At 40.2% G+C, this 17227-nt stretch overlaps 1 protein-coding gene across 1 annotated transcript in view; it reads left to right on the plus strand.

Moving 5' to 3' along the window:
• The window catches only part of clec16a (C-type lectin domain containing 16A), a 267248-nt gene that overhangs the window by 8063 nt on the left and 241958 nt on the right, over positions 1 to 17227 (plus strand). Inside the window, exons 3-4 of the mRNA XM_072560020.1 lie at positions 8500 to 8633; positions 15915 to 16063. Coding sequence (XP_072416121.1) covers positions 8500 to 8633; positions 15915 to 16063 — 283 coding nt within the window. The remainder of the gene's footprint in view (positions 1 to 8499; positions 8634 to 15914; positions 16064 to 17227) is intronic.

Raw genomic sequence — 17227 nt, forward strand, 5'->3', positions numbered from 1 at the left:
CTCAGGCCTGGATGGGATGCATCCTAGATTGGTGAGAGATAAAGGACCAAATTGTGGAGCCATTGATGGAAACTCTCTACGTGACTCTGAACACAGGCTTAGTTCCGGGGACTAGAGCATTGCAAATATGACGCTGCTGTTTTAAAAAAGCTGCAAAGGTAGATCCATGGACCTACAGACCTGTCAGCTTGACATCAATAGTGGGAAAACTGATGGAAGTCATAATACAGGATCAGGTAAATGTATATCCACTTGGAGAAAAATAACTTAATATTCAACAGCCAGCATGACTCTGTCAAGGGCAGGTCATGCCTGATACATTTAATTGAGTTTCTTGACAAGGTGACACAGGCTAAATGTATATTTGAACTTTCAGAAAGCATTTAATACGGTACCACATGAGATGCTGGTTAGCCAATTAGAATTGTTTGAGATTGATATGTGCTTGGCAGCATGGTTTAGAATTTGGCTAAATATAGGAAACAGAGGGTAGGCATCGGTGGACATTTCTCAGAGTGGAAGTGAGTTGCTAGTAGTTTTCCCAGGGACCAGTTTTGAGACTCATGCTTTTCCTGATTTATCAAAACAATTTTTTTTAGAGGTGGATGTTGAGGGCAAAATCATTAAATTTACAGATGATACTAAGCTAGGGAGAATTGAGAATTGTGAGGATGATGCTGAGTGACTTGAGAGGGATATTGACAAGTTGGTCAAATGGGCAGACACCTGCCAGATGAATTTTACTGCAAGGAAATGTGTGAAGAAAGGGAAAATCAGGGTAAGACTTGTATACTTAATGTTAAGGTCCTGGGAAGCGTTGCTGAATAAAGAGACCTTGGAGTGCAGGTTCATAGTGTTTTTAAAAGTGGTGTCTCTAGTAGACAGGGTGGTGAAGAAGGTCTTTGGTATGCTTACCTTTCTTAGCCAGTGCATCGAGTATAGGAGTTGGGAGGTCATGCTACAGCTGTTCAGGACATTGTGCTGTTAGCATTCCAGGTGGAGAAGTCCTCAGGCCTGGATGGGATGCATCCTAGATTGGTGAGAGATAAAGGAGCAAGTTGTGGAGCGGATTTTGGAATTCTGCGTTCAAATGTGATCTCCCCACTGTAGCATAGATCTTGTGAAATGATTCAGAAAATATTTACAAGGGTATTTGCCGGGATTGGAGGGTTTGAGCTATAGGGAGAGGCTGAATAGTCTGGGACTATATTCCCTGAAGTGTTGAAGGCTGAAGGGTAACCTTAGAGAAGTTTATAAAACCATGAGGCCATGGATAGGATAAATAGTCAAGGTGGGAGAGTTCAAAACTAGAGGGCGTAGGTTTAAGGTGAGAGAGGAAAAATTTTAAAATGAGATACCTTTTCATGCAGACGGTGGTGTGTGAGCTGCCAGAGGAAGTAGTGGAGGCTGGTACAATTACAACATTTAAAAGGCATCTGGATGGGTATATGAATAGGAAGGGTTTAGAGGGATATGGACCAAATGCTGGCAAATGGGACTAGATTAATTTAGGATATCTGGGTCAACATGGACGGGTTAGATCAAAGGGTCTGTTTCAATACTGTGCATCTCTGTGACTCAAATGTATTTTGGTAGAAGGAACACAGGGTCACTGGTGCAGATTTGAGGAGCATACAAGAGCAGAAGAACCTCAACATTCATGTGCATGATTCTGGGAAGGTAGCCAGGCAAGTTGAAATAAAGGTGTATAGGATCCTTGGGTTTATAAATAGATGTGTACAGTATAAAAGCTAGGAAGTAGTGCTACATTTCAACAAATCATTGGTCAGACCACATTTGGAGTATTGTGTTCAGTTCTCGGCACCTCCTTTTTAAGGATGTTAAAGCCATGGAGAGAATTCCAAGGAGATTCCTTGGAATGATCTCACGTATGAGGGATTTTAAATACAAGGAAGGATTGGCAAAATTGAGCTTATTCTCCTTGGAGCAGGGAAGATTAAGAGGTGAATATAGAACATAGAACATAGAACAATACAGCACAGAACAGGCCCTTCGGCCCACGATGTTGTGCCGCACTTCTATCCTAGATTAAGCACCCAATATATTGAGATGTTCAAAATTATGATCAATTTTGACAGGGTAATGAAGGATATTCTATTTCCACTTGTTGGTATGTCTGTCACTAGGGGGTTACCATTTCAAGTTTGTCAGCAAGAGAGCTATGAGTGAGAGGAGAAGAAACTTCTTTACACAGAGTTGTTAGGGATTGGAATGGTTGCCTGGGAGAATGGTGGATGCAGTTTCCATCCAAGATCTGAAAAGAGAGCTGGATAACTGTGAAAGTGATGAATTTAGAGTATTATGGAGATAGAGCTGGAGAAAGGGACTAGCTGATCACTGTATTTGTATTGGCTCACAAAAGAAATGTGTCAAATGGCTCCTTTTGTGCTGTAAAATTCTGATTCTGATGTTTGTGGGCAGAAACCAGTGTTCATTATCAACGTGGTCACAATGCTGTGCTGCCCACCTGTTGCACCTTGAGAATTGTGCCCATAAGATTGTATTTTTGATTAATCTTATTAGCTCAATGAAAATGAGTGTCTTGTTAGTTTTGACATCAGATTTTCAAGTGCTTGCCAATAATTTAATCTAGTTTTGTTGATCACCCTGATGAAGTTTTGAATATGTATATAGTTCTCTTTTGTTCTGGGAAGAAAAATATGTTGAGTTCAGCATGCTGCCACCTTGAGTCAAATGCTACATTCATACCTGGTTAGTTTTGCTTTATCCAGAACCATGAAATCAGCTTCAATCAAAAATGTTGTGTGGATGGTCCATTTTGGCCTCCTCTTGAAGTTCCCACCATTGTTTAAGTTAGCCAAGGGTGATTCACGTGATCGCCGAAATGTCTGACCCATGCTGGATACCACAGAAGTTGTGGTCCTTGGCAACATCCTGCCTGTGGTGCTGAAGATTTACCCACCTAAACTTACTGTTTCACTTGCTCAGCTGGTGCACTACAGTTATGACACTAACATCTAGATATTTTCTAATTAATCTTTAGAGATAGGTGTACGTGAATTCAGGCCTCCTGGCCCAGTGATGGGAACACTCCCATTGATCGACAGGAGCCCCAACACAAGCATATGCCCAATAAAGTAGAAAATTGCCCAGCTGTGTCCATACACAAAAAGCAGGACCAAACTAATTTGCTCAATTACCAGCCTGTTAATCTATTCTGCATCATTAGCAAAGCAATGTCAGGTATAATTTACTCATCAATAACCTGACAGCTAATGCACTGTTTGGGTTCAGTTGGCATTCCTTACCTCCTAGATGTCTTTCTAGCCTTGTCCTGAACCTGGATGAAAGAGCTGAATTCTAGGCAACAGATGAGTGATTAACTAATTGCTTTTCAAATCAACGTAGCATTTGACAGTGTGTCATCAAGAAGTCTTGTTAAATCTGGTCAATGGAAATAGGTGGAAAACTCTTCTAGGGCTCAAATAGGATTGGCCACGCTAAATTGCACATAGTGTCCAGGGTTGTGCGGGTTAGGTGGATTAGCCATGGGGAATGCAGGCTTACAGGAGTAGAGGGTGTAACGGGTTGGTGTGGACTCAATGGGTTGAATGGCCTGCCTCCACAGTGTAGAGATTGTGAGTCTGACACCTGTACAAATAAAGGTGAGTTAGTTGTTGGAGTTCAGTCACCTTAGTTCTAGGATGTTGCTGCAGGAATTCTTCAGAAACGAGCCTTAGGTCCAGTTGTCTTCAGTTGCTTCTCTATCACTTAAATTTAAAAGGAAGGTAGTTGGAAGGTGCTCCCACACCAAGAAAGCTATGCAACATTTGAATTTTGGGCTGATAAATAGTATAGAACAAATGTTACTTACGATATTCAAAAAATCAAACTAATCACCCTGTTCCTTGACATTCAATAGTGTTATCCTCATCTAATACCTTGTCATTGTTATTTCGAGCCACAATGGACCAAAACAGAATTGGGCCAATTGTGACTGCATGAGCAACTCAGAGGTTAAACATTGTGAGCACCTTGCCTCTAGACTCCACACAGTCTTTACATCTCCTACAAGGCACAATTCAGCAGCGTAATGGAATATATTCTGCTGTTCCAATAACGTCAAGGAAGCTCAACACCATGACCAAGCAGTTCACTTGACTGGCACCCAATCTACCACCATTAAACATTCACTCCTTCGACCATCAGTGATTTTGCTTGTGCCATGGTGATAGATGAGAAAACTCAATTATTCAAAAGGTTTGACATTGAAGATAAGGTATCGGAAATACTGTCAATCCTTAAAATTAGCCAGACCTCCAAACTAGGTGAAATGCATTTGAAGATAGTGAATGGAAATGGCAGGAAATCTTTTTCAATTTTCCCCAGACTCTGGGGAGTGTCATAAAATTTCAAATGTAACATTCTTGTTCAAAAAAAGGTTAAGGATAAGCTTAGCAATTGCAGACCAGGCAGTTTCACTTTAGTAATGGGGAAGCTTCTTGAAAAGATATGAGGGATAGAATTAAATGTACATGAATTTCCAAAAGGCATTCAACACAGTGCCACAAACTGACTTGAGAAAATGTATAACTTGTGGCATAAATGGGATCCCAGATGGGGAGAACTTTTGTAAATGTAAGGTAATATTTGGACGTATTAGTTGTGTTTGACCTAAATTTTGAAGTTTCATTTTGAAAATTAGTCAGACGTACCACTTTCCAGTCTTAAAGGTTTTTCTTTCTAGAAATAGAAACATGGATGCAAAATTGGCTTGAGGTTGAAAACTAAGAGCAATGATTAATTAATACTTTCATGCTAGAGGAACGTTTGTATTGGAGTTCCCCAGGCCTCAGTACTGGGACCCTTGCTTTTTCTGATTATGTATTAATCACCTAGATCTTGGTGTGCAGGGAACCGTTTGCAAGTTTGCTGATGGTATAAAACTTGGAGAATTGATGTCATGAGGAGAGCAGTATATATTACAAAGATTTTGAAAAGTCAGTGAAGTGGACAGGTTGGTAAAACATTAAACTAAGTATGGAGAAGTGTAAGGTGAGACATTTTAGTGGAAAGAACAAGTATAAGGGATGTTATGTTAAAGAATGTGTGGGAATAGAGAGACCTAGGTGTATCTGTGCATAAAACAGCAAAGGTGGTAAGGCACTTCTTGCAAGCAGTTAATAAAATGTATTCTTGGCTTTATTAACAGGGGAATGGAGTACAGGAGCAGAGGAAGGTATACTCCAATAAAACACCAGCTGTACGTCAGCTGGGTTACTGTGTATCATTCAGGATGCCTCCCTTTTAAGAAGAATGTAAACACATTGGGGAGAGTGCAGTAAAGGTTTACAGGAATGGTTCCAAGGATGAAACACTTCAGTTAAGAGGAAAGATTGGACAAGTTGGAATTGTTCTTGAGAAGAAGAATGCTAAAAGGCATTTTGGTAGATTTCAAAATCATGAGGGGACTGAACAGAATAAATGGGGGAAAAAAACTTCGTTATTTAAAAGGGTGACAAATGAAAGGGTTGCAGGTAATTTGCGAAAGAAGCAAATGTGATATTTTTTTAAAAAAAGCTTTTCACAGAATGAATAGTTGGTCTTGATTGCGCTGCCTGGATGTGTTGAAGGTCCAACTGAGGCATTCGAGGGGATTAAATGACTATTTAAGTAGGAACAATGTTTTGGATTATGGAGAAAAGCAGGAGTATGCCACCAAGCCCATTCTGATCCAGTGCTGACACGGTAGGTCAAACAATCTTCATTCTTCACTGTCACAATTCTGAGAAATTCTGTACACAGTGATAGCACTGGCTACAAGCTGCTAGACGTACTGCAACAACTTGTCGGGGTCCTTCAACAACATCTTCTACCACATAGAAGGACAAAGGCAGCAGGCTCCTGACAACATGACCACCTGCAAGTTCCCTTCCAAGTGACTCATCCTGACTTAGCAATTTACTGGCTTTTCTTCATTTTACGCTAGGTTTAAATATTGCAAGTTCCTTCATTGCTTTTCAGACTGGAGGCCTGTGACCAGTGGTATGCCGCAAGGATTGGTGCTGAGTCCACTGCTCTGTCATTTGTATAAATGATTTGGATGTGAACATAGGTATGGTTAGTAAGCTTGCAGATAACACCAAAGTTGGAGGTGTAGTGGACAGTGAAGAAAGTTACCTCCGATTACAGCAAGATCTTAATCAGATGGGCCAGTGCGCTGAGGAGTAGAGTTTAATTTAGATAAATGTGAGATGCTGCATTTTGGAAAGGCAAATCAGGATAGGACTTATACACTTAATGGTAAGGTCCTGGGGAATGTTGCTGAACAAAGAGACCTTGGAGTGCAGGTTCATAGTTCCTTGAAAGTAGAGTCTCGGGTAGATAGGATAATGAAGAAGGCACTTTGTATGCTTTCCTTTATTGGTCAGAGCACTGTGTATAGGAGTTGGGAGGTCATGTTGTGGCTGTAGACAACATTTGGTTATGCCATTTTTGGAATATTGTGTGCAATTCTGGTCTCCCTCCAATAGGAAGGATGCTGTGAAACTTGAAAGGGTTCAGAAAAGATTTGCATGCATGTTGACATATGTTTGGAATGAGTTGCCAGAGGAAGTGGTGGAGGCTGGTGCAATTAAGCATTTAAAATACACCTGGATGGGGATATGAATAGGAAGGGTTGAGGGGGGATATGGGCCAAATGCTGGCAAATGGGGCTAGATTAATTTAGGATATCTGGTTGGCATGGACAAGTGGGACCGAAGGGTCTGTTTCCGTGCTGTACATCTCTATGACTCTGTAACAGTGAATCTAGAAGGTGGCTCACTAGCACTTTGCAAAGGCAACTGGGATTGGGTCATAACTGGTCCAGTGTGATACCTACTCCTGTGAATGAACAGGAGAACAGGAACGTGAGATGAAGTTGCTCATTATAGAAATTTTGTTCCAGTTTGTATACAAAACCTATCTCTTCACAAACATCCATCTTTTCTACACTAGTGCATTAGACAATGTGTGCATTGGGTTATCAGAGGCACACACAGACATGGAAGCTTTGACAAATATCATATGCTATTTCTACGGCAGTAGAGATTCCATTTTTTTTCCTCTTGATAGTTGGATGATAAAATGCCAAGCAATATAGCACTATCAAGTTAACACTGTTCTGCAATGACTCCTAATTTTTAATCATCACAAACAGTAGTAACTTGCATTTATATATTGCCTTTTAATTAACTGGATTTGAATAAAATTTTAAGACATTTGATGTCTTGACTGAACCATTGTGGGTGAATGGGACCTTCTTGTATAGCAGAGTGTGGTTCATGTGTACATCGTGAAGGATGGATGACTTGTTATGGGTACATTGAAATAATTATACATGAAGGTCACAAGTGCATTGATGTTTTCAGCAGTAGATGTGTTCAGGTAGGAGTGGAATTGGAAAGTGTAACAAGTGAAAGTAGCTCTTTATGATGTAGAAAGTATGGATTGAGAGCTCAGCTGAAGAATGATTGATTGAAACACAGGTAACTTGTGAGCATTCTGGTTTAGCTAGAAATGGTGCTGAGAAGGATGGTGAATGTGGTAGCAGGGAGAAAAGATTTGTCAGGGCTGAAGGAAATTATTTCAGTCCTCTCAGTTTTTAACATCTCATCTCTGAATGTCTGACAGTCAGTCTACCATAACAAATCCTGAACAAGTTGACCGGAGAAGTAAAGCTGTGTGTCTTCATTGTGCACGTAGGAAATTATCTACATATATTTAGATTGTTATCATAGGATTGGATATTGTTAGTAAGAGGGGTTCACTGATGACTATTGAGGGTCTTAAGGTAAAGTAACGGCTCTGTGTGGGGAAAGGAATCTGATGTTGGTGATATTCTGAACATGATCTGATAATTAAGAATTGAACCAGGCTTTGCAGAGCCACTGTTTGAATGTGAACATTGGAAGAGGATTGTGTGACCACTTAGGTGAAAAGCTGTGAAGGGAATAGTACATTGTGGTCACAGTCATAGTTGGATGTACTTTGTGATTTAAATTAAGTGTTGTTATGGTGTCAGGAAAGGAAACCTGATTAGACCGATTCAAACACTGAGTTTGAGTTTGAGAAAGATGGGGATGGATTTGGGAATTGGTATTATGTTCAAGAATTTGGAAAATATAAGAGATGTTGATGGGATTCCAGTTTGCAAGGACAACAGGTGGCCTCTTGAGAAGTGTTGATGAGAACTCAGTTTTGAAAGAATTGGAGAGAAACAGAGGTTCGGGTCTAGGAAACAATGTTTTGCATTGTGGGAGTAATGAGAACAGCAGAAAGATGGATGGTCGCAATCTTTGTGCAAGATATTTCTGGACTTGTCATGATATTGGAGATAAGGTGGCAGTTGGGATGACAGGATGGGATTTAGGGTTGGACTGGGAGTAAAAATAGACTTGCATTGATAACCTGCCTCTGTGTAAAATAGCTAATTACATTGTACTTGAATGCTAATGAAAACAAATTTTGTTTCAGCTTTTTCTTGGAGAAAAACATGTTTGTTTTCTTCTTAAATATATTGCGCCAGAGATCCGGACGCTATGTTTGTGTACAGCTGCTTCAGACCATCAATATCCTATTTGAAAATATTAGCCATGAGACCTCTTTGTGTAAGTATATATTCTTTTGTAATTTTTAAAAATTGCATTTTCAGTTGTTCTGCCTTTCTCTTTTTGGCATTGTGAGCACACTAAATGTTACATAGACTATTTTTCTCAATGCATTAATACGTTCAGTAAAGAAGGACAATTGGATTAGATTAGATTACTTAGTGTGGAAACAGGCCCTTCGGCCCAACAAGTCCACAGCAACCCACCCAGACCCATTCCCGTACATTTACCCCTTCACCTAACACTATGGGCAATTTAGCATTGCCAATTCACCTGACCTGCACATCTTTAGACTGTGGGAGGAAACCGGAGCACCCGGAGGAAACTCATGCAGACACTGGGAGAATGTGCAAACTCCACACAGACAGTCGCCTGAAGTGGGAATTGAACCTGGATCTCTGGCGCTGTGAGGCCACCGTGCCGCCCATTACTTTTGTTTCATTTGTGAACCTTGTCACTTTCTCTTGTTTGACCACTAATCTTAGTAGTGAAGGAACCACTCTGTCTCCAGGAACTCCTTGTACATGCTGGCTGTTGATTCTTGAAAATAACTGCTTGGTTTCCCTTCATTTTGTCTCTGATAATTCAGACAGTATAGTCACGCTGGCGGATGTTGTTGGCTGGTGCTGAGCTCTTCCCTCTTTTGTTTCTGTTTCTTTCTGTGCTTTGCTGTTCTCTTTCTTTTTGGCTGGGAAATTGAGGGTATTGTGGTAGGGAAGGAAGACACCAGTGGCTACTGGCTGCTTATGGAATTGTGAATATGGGGAGAAAAAAAAGAGGTCTTTACTGTATCCCCAGCACCCAATCACTTGTGCATCCGCCATCCCAACGTTTGCAAATAATGAGCTGTGAGGAGGATGCTGAGTTGTTTTAGTGTGATTCGGACAGGCTGAGTAAGTGGGTAAGCACATGGCACATGCAGGATAATGTGCATGAATATGAAGTTATCCACTTCGGTAGTGAAAATAGGAAGGCAGATTATTACTTGAATGGCTCTAAAATGGAAAAGGGGAATATTCAGTGGGACCTGTGTCCTCATGTACCAGTCGCCAAAAGTAAGCTCGCAGGTGCAGCGGGCAGTAAAGAAGACCAACTGTATGTAGGCCTTCATACTGAGGATTCAAGTAAAGGAGCAAGGATGCAATCATACACATTACTGTTGAGGCCGCATCTAGAATATTGTGTTCCGTTTTGGTCGAATTATCCAAGGATGAGGGTTCTAACCATAATGTAGCAAAGGTTTACCAAATTCGTTCCTGGGATGTCAGGAATGAGGAGGGATTGAGTCAGTTAGGATTATGTTCATAGGAGTTGAGGTAAATGAGGAGAGGTGGGGGAATCTCCGAAACCTATAAAGTTCTAACTGGAAAGAAGGATGTTCCTGATGGTGGTGGAGTCCAGGACTAGGGGATCATAGTATAAGCATAAATGATAAACCTCTTAGGACTGAAATGAGCAGAAAGCTCTTCACTCAGAATAGTGAGCCTGTGCCTCAAGTAGTTCAGGTCAAAACTTTTTCAAGAAGGAGGCAGATTTAACTCTTGTGACTAAAGGGATCAAGAGGTATGAGGAGGTTGGGGTTAGGATATTGTACTCATTGCCCCAGTCTTTTCTCCTGAGTGACTCAGTTGCTCCTATATCTTTTACTTCCATTACTTAGCTCATCCTTCCCACTCTCTTACCCAAAACCCCACAGTGTCAAAAAACTGAGGGCTCCTCATTCTCAAATGAGCAATTTCTTCTTCCACTCCCCCTTCTGTTTTCCATCAAATAAGTGGTTTGTTTTTTTTTGTAAATGTGCCTTTTAAATCGTAAACAATCAAACTAGAACCAAGAAATAATCTACCCTTTTCTGTGTTTTTCATGTTATCTCCTCATTTCTGTGATATAGTTTGTCCATCTTAGACATGGATTAGTACTGACCTCTCGATGATCAGAGATGAGATCGGTCTGCTTCAAAACTGAAGGTTTTTTAAAGTTGGAATAAAATTACATGAAGAAAGCATTTATTTCCTGGCTTAATAAATACAAACAGAAAGTGCTGGAAATGCATGGCAGGTCGGACTATATCTGTAGAGAAAGAGTTAATGTTAAGTATGTAATAATTTGGAAATTTCGGTGTTGGGTTGGGGTGAACAAAATTAAAAATCACACAACACCGGGTTATAGTCCAACAGGAATGCTGTGGTGTGATTTTTAACTTATGTAAGTTAATGTTTCAGATTGGCTTTTCATCATAGAGTTATAGAGAGGTACAGCATGGAAACAGACCCTTTGGTCCAAATCGTCCTTGCCGACCAGATATCCCAACTCAATCTAGTCCCACCTGCCAGCAGCCAGCCCATATCCCTCCAAACCATTCCTATTCATATACCCATCTAAGTATCTTTCTCTTTGGCTTCATCCTCGCTGTCTTTCTGATATGTCTGTGTCTCTGCCTCAGTGTCTCCCTGGCACTTTTGAACTTCTATATCTGTTAATTATAGAAAAGAATAAACTACACTGTTCAAATCTACTCCACACCACTCTATGGAAGAGTTAGTTGGAGTCTGGCAATTTTCATCAGTAGGGGAAAGTCTGGATATAGGTTCTCTAATGCTATTCAAATGTCAACATGTATTAATGGAGAACGGAGATCCATGGTGGTAAATCGTGTATTTGGATTTTTTTAAAAAGAAGGAACATTTAGAAACAAACATTTCCCTGCAACAGTGTCTGTCCTTATCTTAAAATGCTTTCTCAAAAAAATTTTTCTCAAATTTAGTTTCCTTTTTAAAAATAACTGCAGTTAGATGGTGTGCTGAGTACATTGCACTCTGAGCAAGTTGTGTAGTTTTGACATAAGAATCTTGATGTGGCATATCAGCGCATCAATGTGTTTTCTGCTTTACATCGATAACCTTTCAACCTTGTCCCTTTTGCTATGGTGACTCAATCACCAAATCTTTGTTTTTTTTTTAATGCAAAATAAACTACTTTGCAAATGTGTGGGGAGAAGTGTTAAAAGATGTTTAAGCAACCTTGTTAATTTGGAACTGGACAAAGAAAGCAAATGAAATGTACTTGTGTTAAAGCTGGACTTCTGCTTATCAACAATGGCTTTTATTCAAAAGATTTCTGTATCGCTGCATTAGAAAAAAAACACAAGTTGTGGAAGACATATCAAGTTTTAATGCAATTGCATATTTACATTTAAATCTTCATGTTTCTTTCTAACCTGAGCCAAAATGCTTTGTGCTGTGCTGCCATGAGACGCATATTCATAAAAGCATGCGACTAAGGGGCAAGTGTTGACCATTTGGCCCCTCATGGCTGATTTAATTGTAATAAAACCTCCCACCTACTCCCGATAATCTCTCTCCCTCTTGCTTACCAATAATCTATTCAATCTATTCATTGAGTCATAGAGATGTACAGCACAGAAACATACCTTTCGGTCCAGTTCATCCACCAACCAGATATCCTAACTTGATCTAGTCCCATTTGCCAGCATTTGGCCCATATCCCTGTAAACCCTTCCTATTCATAGACCCATCCTGATGCCTTTTAAATGTTGTAATTGTACCAGCTTCTACCACTTCCTGTGGCAGCTCATTCCATACACGCACCACCCTTTGTGTGAAAAAGATGCTCCTTACATCCCTTTTTAAATGTTTCCCCACTCATCCTAAGCCTGTGCCCTCTAATTCTGGACTCCCCTACCCCAGAAAAAGACCTTGTTTATTTACCTTATCCATGCCCCTCACAATTTTATAAACCTTTATAAGGTCACTCCTCAGCCTCCAACGTTCCAGGGAAAACAGCCCCAGACTATTCAGCTTCTCCCCATAGCTGAAACCCTCCAAACCTGGCAACATCCTTTTTAAGTCTTTTCTGAACTCTTTAAAGTTTCACAACATCTTTCTATAAAAATACTCAAAAGCTTTGCACCCACTGCCATTTTGAAGAAGTGAGTTCCAAAGATTCAACGATAAGAGGGAAAAGGTTTGCCTCATCTCTATCTTACACATGTGGTCCCTTTTTTTGTTTTGAAACAATAACCACTAATTCTAGATTGTTCCATGAGATGAAACATGCCCTCCACTTTCCCTCTGAGAGACCCCTCAAGACCTTGTGTGTCTCCATCCTGACACCTCTCATAAATTCTAGCAGATACTAGCTTAGGTTTCCTCATAGGACAGCACACTTAGACAACTTTGAAACCATCTTCTGTACTGGTTCCATTGAGTTACACCCCACTTTAAAATAAGGGGACAAATACTGCACACAGTTCTCCAGATGTGGTTTTTGTTGTGCCTTTTATAACACAAGGCTAACTTCCCTACTTTTGTATTCAGTTCCCCACGTGGTTAAAAGGAACATCGTTAGCTTTCCTTAATACTGGCTATACACATATATTAGCCTTTTATGATTTGTGGAAAAAGTGCTTAAAAATGTGTTGCTGGAAAAGCGCAGCGCGTCAGGCAGTAATCAAAGGAACAGGAGAATCGACGTTTCAGGCATAAGCCCTTCTTCAGGAATGAGGAGGGTATGCCAAGCGGGCTAAGATAAAAGGTGGGGAGGAGGGAGTTGGGGGAGGGGTATTGGCAATACGATAGGTGGAAAGAGGTTAAGGTGAGGGTGATCGCCGGAGAGGGGGTGGGGACAGGTGCTGAGGAAGATGTGGTTGTGGTAGCGAGTCTGTTTGAGGACATGGCTGAAGAGCTTCAGGGCAGAGGAGATGACCTGGGAGGGTGCAGTGAGAGAGGGACTCAATGAGATCCTTGTAGAGGGAGGAGGAGAGCTTCTTCAAGGAAGGCATCCTTGCAAGAGGATTCGCAGTAGGTTAAAATCAACTAGGAGAAAAAGAGGACTGCAGATGCTGGAGATCAGAGCTTAAAAATGTGTTGCTGGAAAAGCGCAGCATCAAAGGAACAGGAGAATCGATGTTTCAGGCATAAGCCCTTCTTCAGGAATGAGGAGGGTGTGCCAAGCAGGCTAAATAAAAGGTAGGGAGGAGGGACTTGGGGGAGGGGCGTTGGGGGGGGGGATTTGTGCACTAAGACACCTAGATCTGTCAGCATCTCCGAGCTCTGTAATCTCTCACCACTTGCACAATCTGCCTTTCTATTCTTTCTGCCAGGATGGACACTTTCACCTTTTCACAAATGATTATACTCGATATGACAGAACTTTGTTCACTCACTTAATCTATCTATATATTTTTGTATCCTCTGACTATTCTCTTTACAAACTACTTTTCTACCTACCTTGGTACATCAGTAAATCTAACAATGATACTTTTGGTATCTTCATTCAATATTTATGAATTATGAAAAGTTGAAGCCCCAGTATGATCCCTGTGGCACGCCAACAGTAAATCTTGCCAATCAGAAACAAATCCATTTTGCTTGATGTTTGCAGTTAACTACCCAATCATCAATCCATGCTAGTATGGTACACCCTACATCATGAGCCTTTTTTTTTTGCAGTAACCTTTTGATGTGGCTCATTTATCGAATGTCTTCTGGAAGTACAGTGCATCCTCAAGTTCCCCTTTATCCATAGGATCCTAGAAAGCTCTCTTATACATTGGTTCAATGATTTCCCTTTCTCAAAACCATGTTGATCTGCCAGTTTACTTTGGACTTATTTAGTTATTCCAATAGTTTACCATCTCCTATAGATGATAACTGGTTTGCAGATTCCTGCTTGCTGTCTTCGTTTTTCTTTTTGTATAAAGTTGTCCCGTTCACTAAGTTCCAATGTAATAGAGCCTTCCCTGAATCTGTAGAATCAGGGAAAATGAAAACCAGTGTGTTAACCTTCTTATTATGCTCTCCTTCATTGCAAGAAGATTTGACTGTCAGAGTAAGGATGTCATGCTGCAGTTATACAGGGACTTAGTAAGGCCATGCCTTGAATATTGTGTGCAGTTTTGGTCTCTTATTCTGGGGCAGGACATTCTTGCTATTGAGGGAGTCCAGCGAAGGTTCACCAGACTGATTCCTGGGATGGCAGGACTGACACAAGAGGAAAAACTGGATTGACTGGACTTGTATCTGCTGGAATTCAGAAGAATGAGGGGGGGAATCTCATGGAAACATATAAAGTCCTGATGGGATTGGACAGGCTAGATGCAAGAAGGATGATCCAATGTTGGGTGAGTCCAGAACAAGGGGTCACTGCTTAAGAATAAAGGGTAAGCCATTCAGTACTGAGGGGAGGAAGAATTTCTTTACTGAGAGAGTTGTGAACCTGTGGAATTCTCTCCCACAGGAAGCTATTGAGGCCAGTTCATTAGGTACATTCAAGTGGGAGCTGGATGTTGCTCTTGCAGCTAAAGGGATCAAGGGATATGGAGAGAGAGGGCTTTAATGGGATACTGAGATTGCATGATCAGCCATGATGATATTGAATAGTAGTACACGCTCGAATGGTTGAATGACCTACTCCTGAGCCTTTTATTTTAATGCTTCTATGTTATTAGCAATTTCATTTAAAGCCCTGGGATGAAGACCAGGGTCTAGAAACTTGTTGGCCTGTAATTCCAACAATTCAAGTCGGACTAGTTTGATTGTGAAAACTGGGCAGTATGGACACGTTGGGCCAAAGGGCCTGTTTCCATGCTGTACACCTTACAATCTCTATAATTCTTTGGTGATTGTAATTATTTCATGTTCTTCCCTCCTCCTTTTTCTTAATTTACAGCTCTTTCTGAGGTATTACTTGTATCATCTATGAAGACCAAGGCAAAATTCCCGATCTGCTATCTCATTACTTCCTATTATCAATTCTCCAGACTCACTTTCTATAGGACCAACTCTCCTTGTCTAAATATTTAAAGAAACTTAGCATCTGCTGATAGCTTAGTCATTCTTTGTCCCTTATTCTCTGGTGAATCTTCTGAATTGCCGCCTGTTTTTAATATCCTATTCCATAATTTTGATTAATCTTTTAACTTTCTTTAAGTTAATCACAAAAGATGGGTCCTCCTCTTGGATTTCTTCCCCTTTCATTGGAATGCATATGTTTTGCATATTCTGAAGTAGCCCCTTTAAATATCTGCCACTGCATCACAATTAATCTATGCCCTCACCTAATTTGCCAGTTCGTTCTAGCCAGCTGTACTTTTGTGCACTTGTAGTTGCTCTTTAACCAACCATTTCCTCGTTCTTCCACTTCCATTCCTACTCCCAAATGGAATGTAAAATTCAATCGTATTGTCATGTTTCTAGGATTTCTATTGGCTGATAAGTCTAATTTTTCAAACTTTTTAGTGTTATTATTCTTCTTCTACAGATTATCTGTTGTCTAATAACCATGTAAACTCTATCATCGTGCACAAGTTTGACTTCTCTGATGAAGAAATTATGGCGTATTACATATCCTTCCTGAAGACACTTTCCCTTAAACTTAACAATCAGACGGTGCATTTTTTCTACAATGAGGTGAGAGCCAACATGGAATTTTTATTTAAAAACTGGTTTCAGCACTTATTTAAAAACTGGTTTCAGCCTTAAGTGCGAATGAAAACTTGTTTTCAAGGTGGCTTTACTGTTTTGGCTTATGATGTACGTAATACATGCTGCAAATGTTGTATATTTCCTAGGGTTGACCTTATTTAGCTTCTGGCCCCTTTCATCAGTGAACGAGTAATGTTTAATTATGTTGTTTTCCTGATAACTAAAATGGTAATAAGGTTTTCTGATACACAGGACTAATATTTAAACTTTTGATCAGTTCTGTTCTGAAATGTGGGTACGTTCCTTGTATAGCTCAACTCAATAAGGATAGTGTTCTGTTTTGAAGTGTGACGATAACTGTCAGTGAAAAACTTTATAAATTTAATCGTTAATTTTCATGGAACTCGGAAATTAGATTCCAGCTATTTTTGTTAGCATTAGAAAGGTAATTCTGATTTAAGATAAACATGCTTTGCTATCTTTCATACAGATTTCCCTTTCTAGATGCATAATTTGTTCTAAGGAGTCTGACATTATTTCTTTTTATCTATTCAGGAAGGCTGTGTTTTGAGGTGACCCATATCCATAATTCGAAGTGTTTTCCCTCTTTCCCTACTTGCTTTGAAGTGACCTGCTTGGTTACTCTCTCTCTAATGGTATGGCTAGAATTAGGAAATCCTACAGTAGGTCTGTGAGCAAAAAAGTGATTTTAATGTGTTGCCTGTTGTGGCACTGAGTGTTGAGAGTGTGTTGCTGGAAAAGCACAGCATGCCGAGGAGCAGGAAAATCGACGTTTCGGGCCAGAGCCCTTCATCTGGAATCTCCTAGTGGCATTGAGATGTCTACTCGACATCCCAACCTCCGTTGCTGTTACCTTTTTGTTTCAAGTAACCTTTTTTTAAAAAAAAATTCAAGTCGATTTTCAGGAATGAAAATAGAAATATAAATCAGTCATTATTTAATTTTTAAAAAAATCTTGCTATTCCTAGTGCAGGGAATGGTAAAATGATGGTCTAGCTAAATAATATAAAAGGTTGATTTATTTTCAACATAGAATTCCTACAGTGTGGATGCAGGCCATTTGGCGTATGAAGTGTGAAGTAAATTGTCCTGTCGAGCAGAAATCACCTGAAATTGTTAAAAGAAAAA

The sequence above is a fragment of the Chiloscyllium punctatum genome, chromosome 40 (assembly GCF_047496795.1).
Source record: "Chiloscyllium punctatum isolate Juve2018m chromosome 40, sChiPun1.3, whole genome shotgun sequence".
Taxonomy (NCBI): domain Eukaryota; kingdom Metazoa; phylum Chordata; class Chondrichthyes; order Orectolobiformes; family Hemiscylliidae; genus Chiloscyllium; species Chiloscyllium punctatum.